Below are 8,813 nucleotides of genomic sequence, written 5' to 3' on the forward strand. Positions count from 1 at the left end.
CCATGCCCAGCTAATTTTTGTATTTTTAGTAGAGACGAAGTTTCGCCATGTTGGCCAGGATGGTCTCAATCTCTTGACCTTGTGATCTGCCTGCCTCAGCCTCCCAAAGTGCTGGGATTACAGGTGTGAGCCACCACGCCCAGCCAGGCACTTCAAAGTTTTTGTCACTCTGTGTGTCTGCGAATAACTGAGAAAGTGCCACAGTATTGATTTGGGGGTTACAAACATATTTTAATGAGTAGGCAAATTCTCAAATACAAAATCTATGAATAAAGATCAAGTATACGTTCATTTGGCATTTTAAGTACCCCAGGTTCCCTCATTATCTGAGGGAGGGCAGCATATGAAACTTACTTAGACCTCTTTTTAAACATTTAATATAACTTAATTTATTTGAGACAAGGTCTCTGTCACCCAGGCTGGAGTATAGTGGCGCAATCTCGGCTCCGTGCAATCTCTGCCTCCCAGGCTCAAGCAATTCTTATGCCTCAGCCACCTGAGTAGCTGGTATTACAGGCGTGTGCCAGCACACCCTGTGAATTTTTCTATTTTTAGTAGAGATGGGGTTTTGCCATGTTGGCCAGGCTGGTCTTGAACTCCTGGCCTCAAGTGATCTGCCTGCCTTGGCATCCCAAAGTGCTGGGATTACAAGTGTGAGCCACCGCTCCTGGGCTAGAACTCTTTTTTTTTTTTTTTTTTGAGATGGAGTCTTGCTCTGTTGCCCAGGCTGGAGTATAGTGGCGTGATCTTGGCTAACTGCAACCTCTGCCTCCCAGGCTCAAGCAATTCTTATGCCTCAGCCTCCCAAGTAGCTGGGATTACAGGCACACACCACCACATCCAGCTAATTTTTCTATTTTTAGTAGAGATGGGGTTTCACCATGTTGGTCAGGATGGTCTCAATCTCCTGACCTCATGATCCACCCACCTCGGCCTCCCAAAGTGCTGGGATTACAAGTGTGAGCCACCACGCCCCGCCTAGAACTCTTACAGAGAATGAAGAATGCATTTTGATTTTCTTTTTTGCATATCCAAGACATTGCACTCAAGTTTCTGAATCAGCCTGTTAGGTTGGTGCAAAAGTAATAGTGGCTTCTGCCATTAAAAATTAAAAATGGCAAAAACCACGATTAGTTTTGCACCAAACTAACATTTAGGAAAATGGAATGAGTTCCACGACGGTGGGGATTTCTGTCTTTTTCATTTATGCTGTCTACGGTCAGCAGCTAGAACAGCAGTGCACACACAGCAGGTGCTCAGCCAGTCGGCATTTGTTGGGTGAATCAAGGAATGAAAATCACATTCAAGCCAATACACGATTAAACTACTGTTGTATCATTGGGCTGCGACGGTTACAATTCCACAAACTGTATAACTGGACATATGTGAGGCGGTAAATCCCTCCATTTTACAGGTCTTTGGGAAGTTCTGGGGCCAGGAAATCCAAATTCGATAATAGGATTTTCTCAACTGAACTCAGGACAGAGCACAGATGGTCTGAGTGAACGCCCTGCGTGACAGGTGCCTTCCTGCAGGTAGGAACACTTCCTCTGCAGTCAGAGGGAGAAGAAAACATCAGGAGCTGGATGTGATTTCAGATCTGCACCGAGAAACATGCTGATTTCACTGGGGATGTGGCAGTCCCAGGTGAAGGCTGGCTAGGTCATAATTGACATCTCCTCCCTGTCTCTGCTCTCAGACATGGAGTTGATTATGCTTTTTAAATACTTTATGAATTCCATCCGGATCTCCTCAGGGTCATCTTCCAGGTTTGAGTGCACCAGCTTCAGCTTGTTCAAGGGTGGCGCTTGAAAATGAAGATAAGGTTAATTAGGCAAAGAGTTTCCATGAGGGGCCCTTTACAGCTCCCAATGAAACTTCTAGAAGAAATTTAACTTTCTGAAGTTCACAGATCAAGTTGTCTTCCTTGACACCAGAGAACAGAGAACGGGTTTGCTATACTGCCCCCTGGCGACAGGATGAAAACCTTACGAACCACTTTCCAGGTCTTCTGTTCTTAAACCAGAAAGGAATAGATTCTCTATTATTCTCATTTTGTTTCTGAATATTTTGTGAGTTCTTTTTCAGGATGACTGTGTCACCTCTGGGATGTGTGTTATGTGAATTGGAGGTTTTTTCCAGAAAAGTTCTTTCAGAAAGAGTGCCCCCCTAGTTGTACCCAAGAATAGCTACAAGGATTTTCCCACTCTGTATTCTACTCTTTTTTTTTTTTTGAAATAGAGTTTCACTCTTGTTGTCCAGGCTGGAGTGCAACGGCACAATCTCAGCTCACTGCAACCTCTACCTCCCAGGTACAAGTGATTCTCCTGCCTCAGCCTCCTGAGTAGCTGGGATTACAGGTATGCATTACCACCCCTGGCTAATTTTTGTATTTTTAGTAGAGATGGGGTTTCACTGTGTTGGCCAGGTTGGTCTAGAACTCCTGACCTCAAGTGATCCGCCCACCTTGGCCTCCCAAAGTGTTGGGATTACAGGCGTGAGCCACCGCGCCCGGCCTTTTTCTTTTTCTTTTTTTTGAGATGGTGTCTCGCCCTGTCACACAAGCTGGAGTGTAGTGGTGAGATCTCAACTCACTGCATTCTCCGCCTCCTGGGCTCAAGCAATTCTCCTGCCTTAGCCCCCTGAGTAGCTGGGAGTACAGGCGCCTGCCATCATGCCTGGCTAATTTTTGTATTTTTAGTAGAGACAGAGTGGACTCACATGGAGAGGGCAACAATTGTCTAGGGTACAGTAGGTGCTCAGTAACTGGACAGAGCTGCTGGTTTCTAGGACATCGGACAATATGTAGGTGTCCAAAACATTCAAGACAAAAGAGGAAGAGAAATTCCAGTTTCCTTACACAAAGACAGGCTTCCTTTATCATCTCCAGAGCCTGGTTTGTGGTGTGCAATTAGCATACACTGTGTGTCCTGTAAGGACGGCTGTTGGACAAAGCAGGAATACCACATCTCCATTTCCTTCCTGTGGCTTGGGATGTCAGCATTGAAGACGATCACCACTCCATGAGCATCCTTCATCAGGGCTGGCCAGCAGGACTCGAACCTGCGAGGAAGAAAAGGAACAAGAGGGAAAGTTAGGTCATTCTGGTTTCTAACTGTGGACTTTAAAAAGAATATCTTAGTATTAAAAGTTGGTCTATGACGGCTGGGCGTGGCGGCTCACACCTGTAATCCCAGCACTTTGGGAGGCCGAGGCAGGCGATCACAAGGTCAGGAGATCGAGACCATCCTGGCTAACATGGTGAAACCCCGTCTCTACTAAAAATACAAAAAAGTTAGCCGAGTGTGGTTGTGAGTGCCTGTAGTCCCAGCTACTCGGGAGGATGAGGCAGGAGAATGGCGTGAACCCGGGAGGCAGAGCTTGCAGTGAGCAGAGATCGTGCCACTGCACTCCAGCCTGGGTGACAGAGTGAGACTCCATCTCAAAAAAATAAAAAAAATTTAAAAAAAAATTGGTAGATGACTTTTTTTAAGAGACAGGGTCTTGCTCTGTGTCCCAGGCTGAAGTGCAGTTGTGGGATCATAGCTCACTGCAGCCTCCAATGTGGGCCCAAGTGATCCTTCTGCCTCAGCCTCCTGAGTAGCTAGGACTACAGGTGTGCACCACATCAGGTCAATTTTATTTTTTGTAAAGGTTGATGATTTCTTCATTAAAAAAAAATTATTATTATTATTATTTTTTGAGACAAGAGTCTGGCTCTGTCGCCCAGGCTTGAGTGCGGTGGCACAATCTTGGCTTACCGCAACGTCCACCTCCCAGGTTCAAGCGATTCTCGTGCCTCAGTCTCCTGATGCAGCTGGGATTACTGGTACACACCACTGTACTGGGCTAAGTTTTGTATTTTTAGTAGAGACAAGGTTTCGCTATGTTGGCCAGGCTGGTCTCAAGCTCCTGAGCTCTGGTGATCTCCCAAAGCAACGGATTACAGGTGTGAGCCATGGTGCCTGGCCCCTATTTTTTTTTTTTTAAAGATGAGGTTTCATCATGTTGGGCAGGCTGGTCTTGAACTCCTGACCTGAGGTGATCTGCCTGCCTCAGCCTCCCAAAGTACTGGGATTACAGGCGTCAGCCACTGCGCCTGGCCAAGGTTGATGACTTCTAACTGCATCATAACCTAATCACTAAAGCGTATAAAGCAATGCATGGCAGCAAATAATTTATCAAGCTCCTCATACGTGCCAGGAAACATGCTAGGCCCAACTTCATGGTGCCTGGTGGGCAGCTGATTTTTTTGTTTTGTTTTGTTTTTTGAGCTAGAAATCCAGCTCTGTCGCCCAGGCTGGAGTACAATGGTGCGATCTCGGCTCACTGCAACTTCTGCCTCTCGGGTTCAAGCAACCTCTGCTTGAACTTCTTGGGTTCACTGCAACCTCCGCCTCTGGGTTCAAGCAGTTCTCCTGCCTCAGCCTCCCAACTGGGATTACATGTGCCCGCCACCAAGCCTGGCTAATTTTTTGTATTTTTAGTAGAGATGGAGCTTCGCCACGTTGGCCAGGCTGCTCTTGAACTCTTCTCCTCAGGTGATCCACCCACCTTGGCCTCCCAAAGTGCTGGAATTACAGGTGTGAGCCACCGCCCCTGGCTTGGGCAGCTAATTTTTAAACCATTTGATGAAGTGACTTTCTTTAAAGGAAACATACTTAGCATCGCCACCACAGTCCCATAGCTCGAATTCACAGCCCGTGCCTTTGTTGTTGCTGGTAACATGCGGGTTCTCAAATTCTAGGATCCTAAAAGGAAAAAGAAGAGCAGTAGGCTGGGTGCAGTGGCTCACGCCTGTAATCTCAACAGTCTGGGAGGCCAAGGCGGGCAGATCACTTGAGGTCAGGAGTTCGAGACCAGCCTGGCCAACATGGTGAAACCCTTGCTACACTAAAAATAAAAGAATTAGCCGGGCATGATGGTGTGCACCTGTAATCTCAGCCACTGGGGAGGCTGAGGCAGGAGAATTGCTTGAACCTGGGAGGCGGAGGTTGCAGTGAACCCAGATCGTGCCACTGCACTCCAGCCTCGGCGACAGGATGAGACTCCATCTCAAAAAAAAAAAGAACAGTAGCAGCACCAATAATGAGGCTGCATTACACTTTTGGAATGCCAACAGCAACAAAAGTAGGAGGTGGGTGATGGTTGGGCAGTCTTTTAAAATTGTTTTATTATTAATTTTGTTTTGAGACAGGGTCTCACTCTGTCACCCAGGCTGGAGTGCAGTGGCACAATCATAGCTCACTGCAGCCTCCAACTCCTGGCCTCAAATGATCCTTCTGCTTCAACCTACCCTGTAGCTGAGACTACAGACACATGCCAACACACCTGGCTAATGTTTTATTTTTAGTTGAGACGGGGTCTCCCTATATTGCCCAGGCCTCAGGAGATCCTCCCGCTTTGACCTCCCAGAGCTCTGGGATTAGAGGAATGAGCCTCCCTGCCCAGCCAGTTGGACACTCTTTGGGACACAGATTTGTCAGGGCTCACCTCACTCCTTGGGTTGGGCTGTATTCAGTGACGTCAGAAGATTCTGTCAGAAAGTTGGCCAAAACAGTTTTTCCACTCTGTGAAAATGAGTGCAAATAAAGGTCTTTGCTGAAAGGCAGAAAAGGAAACCGAAAAAATGACCCCAAGAGGTGGCCTGGAACCCGGTGTGGTGCAGTCATAGGTCATGGGCACCCTGAGATCACTAGGGTGGTTACGACCTCACTGTCTTGCTCTAGTGCAGTGGGCACAGCCTGGTCTGGGGCCCCGGAAGCATGAGATTAAGGAGATTTTATTTTTTGAGACAGAGTTTCACTCTTATTGCCCAGGCTGTGATCTAGGCTCACTGCAACCCCCGGGTTCAAACGATTCTCCTGCCTCAGCCACCAGAGTAGTTGGGATTACAGGCGCCTGCCACCACGCAAGGCTAACTTTTGTATTTGTAGTAGAAATCGGGGTTTCACCAGGTTTCTCGGGCTGGTCTCGAACTCCTGACTTCAGGTGATCCACCTGCCTGGGCCTCCCAGAGTGCTGGGTTTATAGGGATGAGCTACTGCACCCAGCCAAGGAGTTCTTTTAGGTCACAGAGAGGATCAAAGTCAGCCTGGGGACTTGTGGCTAGCTGTCTCATAATCTCACATGGAGCTGTTTGTCCATCTCGATTATATGAGTAATACACATTGCTTTTTTTTTTTTTTTTGAGACAAGGTCTTGCTCTGTTGCCCAGGCTGGAGTACAGCAATGTGATCATAGCTCACTGCAGCCTTGATCTGTAGGGCTCCAGTGATCCTGCTGCCTCAGCCTCCTGAGCCACCTGGGACTACAGGTGTGCACCACCACGCCTGGCTAATTTTTGTATTGTTTGTAGAGATGGGGTTTCCCTATGTTGCCCAGGCTGGTCTTGAATGCCTGAGCTCAAGTGGTCTCCCTACCTCAGCCTCCCAAAGTGCTGGCAGGTGTTAGCCACTGCGCCTGGCCTAAGACTTCTACAGGTTTTATTTTTTTATTTTTAGATGGAGTTTCGCTCTTGTTCCCCAGGCTGGAGTGCAATGGCGTGATCTTGGCTCATTGCAACTTCTGCCTCCTGGATTCAAGCGATTCTCCTGCCTCAGACTCCCGAGTAGCTGGGATTACAGGCATGCACTACCAAGCCCAGCAAATTTTTGTATTTTTAGTACAGATGGGGTTTCACCATGTTACTCAGGCTGGTCTCGAACTCCTGACCTCAGATGATCCACCTGCATTGGCCTCCCAAAGTGCTGGGATTACAGGCATGAGCCACTGCACCCAGCTGCGTTTTTTTTTAATTATTATTTTTTGAGACGGAGTCTTGCTTTGTCACCCAGGCTGGAGTGCAGTGGCACAGTCTCGGCTCACTGCAAGCTCCACCTCCCAGGTTCACGCCTCAGCCTCCCGAGTAGCTGGGACTACAAGCACCCGCCACCATACCCGGCTAATTTTTTTGTATTTTTAGTAGAGGCGGGGTTTCACCGTGTTAGCCAGGATGGTCTCGATCTCCTGACCTCGTGATCCGCCCGCCTCGGCCTCCCAAAGTGCTCGGATTACAGGCATGAGCCACCGTGCCCGGGCTTTTTTGTTTGTTTGTTTTAAACGCATTTAGCTGTAGTCCATCTGAGCTTTATTTCTGTGGATGATGTGAAGTATACATGTAGATGTGATCCCCACTACCGGGCCCCCAACACACACATTAATAGCCAATGGTTCCAGGACCATATAGTACAACGCCCAGGCCTCGAGCAATGGCTCACGCCTGTATTCCCAGAACTTTGAGAGGCTGAGGCGGGAGGACTGTTTGAGCCCAAGAGTTGGAAACCAGCCTAGGTGCTAGGCAACATAGCAAGATCCTGTCTCTACTAATAATTAACAAATCAAGGCCAGGCGCGGTGGCTCATCCCTATAATCCCAGCACTTTGGGAGGCCGAGGCGGGCGGATCACTTGAGGTCAGCAGTTAGAGACCAGCGTGGCCAACAAGGTGAAAACCCAGCTCTACAAAAAGTACAAAAATTAGCCAGGGGTAATGGTGTGGGCCTGTAATCCCAGCTACTCAGGAGGCTGAGGCAGGAGAACCGCTTGAACCCGGGAGGCGGAGTTTGCACTGAGCCAAGATCATGCCACTGCACTCCAGCCTGGGTGACAGGGCGAGATTATTCTGTCTCAAAAAAACAAAACAAAACAAAAACAACAAATTTAGTCGGGCGTGGTGGTGCACGCCTGTAGTCCCAGGTACTCAGGAGTCTGAGGCAGGAGGACTGCTTGAGCCCAGGGAAGTCGAGGCTGCAGTGAGATATGATCACACCACTGCACTCCAGCCTGGATGACACAGCGACAACCTGTCTCAAACAAAAGTCCAGACCCACAGACGCATTCATTAGGGGGATCCCGGGGGCAACTCTTTCTGTTAACCTAGGCTGTGGTTCCAATGATGCCACTCAGTACCTTGGGCCTTCGGGGCTCATTAACACCGGGCTCGCCTCCACTACCTCCTCCGGGCAGTGGTTGGAATCAAGGTCTGAAAGCACGGAGTTCACAGAAAGGGCAGGGGCGCCAGCCGGGATGGGCGCGGTGGGCCCAGGTTCCCGCCTCCTGGAGCAAGCCGCAGATCAGACGGGTGGGGACCTGCGCTCGCCCAGGCCCCGAGGCCTGCTCCCCGCTCCCTCTGCCGCGCCGGGCCCGGACTCACCTCGCAAGGCCCCACGAAGAGGATCTTGGCCTTCAGCATCGTTGTCCGCCGCGGCGTAGCCGGCTGGAGCCCACCGGAGCCGGCGTGTCAGGGCGGAGCGCTACTTGGCCTCTTTCGTTTCCACGGCGACGGCGAGCGGCCCGCAGGGGCCGACGGGACTCGGCCACTTCCGGCGCGCGGGGCGGAAAGCGGGCGCGTCTGCGACTGGGAGGGGGTCGGAAAGAAGCCACAAAGCCCGGGCTGCAGACGCGGTTCTGCGGGATTGGCCTGTATTTCAGAGACAGGGTCTTACTCTGTCGCCCAGGCTGGAGCGCAGTGGCGCGATCTCGGCTCACTGCAACCTCCAACTTTTGGGCTCAAACGATCCTTCTTGCCTCAGCCTCCCGAGTAGCTGGCACTACAGGCACGCGCCATCACGTCCGACTAATTTTTAAAATTTTTGTATTTGTAAGACTGGGTTTTGCTGTTGCCCAGGCTGTTTTCGAACTCCTGGGCTGAAATGATCCTCCCACCTCCACCTCCCAAAATTCTGGGACTGCAGGCCCGTTCCACCAGTCTCGGTAGAGACGCGGAAAGCAAGACTCCAGGAGGGGGCGGAATGGCCGTTTCCAAACCTTTGTT

General features: G+C 49.9%; 1 protein-coding gene across 3 annotated transcripts; it reads right to left on the reverse strand.

Annotated features, from left to right (window-relative positions):
• Positions 1-206: 206 nt before the first annotated feature.
• IFT22 (intraflagellar transport 22) lies at positions 207-8,361 on the reverse strand. Of its 3 annotated transcripts, XM_054496467.2 has the most exons (5): positions 8,193-8,361; positions 5,494-5,570; positions 4,662-4,751; positions 2,861-3,063; positions 207-1,807 (listed from the first exon to the last, which is right to left on the reverse strand). In XM_054496467.2, exons 1-5 carry the CDS (start codon positions 8,229-8,231, stop codon positions 1,659-1,661), a joined length of 558 nt encoding a protein of 185 aa, XP_054352442.1. In that variant the 5' UTR covers positions 8,232-8,361; the 3' UTR covers positions 207-1,658. The 3 variants fall into 3 exon arrangements, with proteins under 3 accessions (XP_054352442.1, XP_054352443.1, XP_054352444.1); XM_054496468.2 differs by lacking the exon at positions 4,662-4,751 and having other exon boundaries at positions 8,193-8,349; XM_054496469.2 differs by lacking the exon at positions 5,494-5,570 and having other exon boundaries at positions 8,193-8,323.
• Between the last annotated feature and the right edge of the window lie 452 nt (positions 8,362-8,813).

Source organism: Pongo pygmaeus, chromosome 6 (assembly GCF_028885625.2).
Source record: "Pongo pygmaeus isolate AG05252 chromosome 6, NHGRI_mPonPyg2-v2.0_pri, whole genome shotgun sequence".
Classification (NCBI taxonomy): Eukaryota; Metazoa; Chordata; class Mammalia; order Primates; family Hominidae; genus Pongo; species Pongo pygmaeus.

Coding starts and splice junctions, on each gene's coding strand:
- IFT22 (XM_054496467.2), bottom strand. CDS start 8,231: ATGCTGAAGGCCAAGATCCTCTTCGTGGGGCCTTGCGAG. Junction 4,752..5,493: donor AGCCCAACCCAAGGAGTGAG/GTGAGCCCTGAC, acceptor TTTTCCTTTTAG/GATCCTAGAATTTGAGAACC. Junction 1,808..2,860: donor TAAAGGAAGCCTGTCTTTGT/GTAAGGAAACTG, acceptor TTCATTTTCAAG/CGCCACCCTTGAACAAGCTG.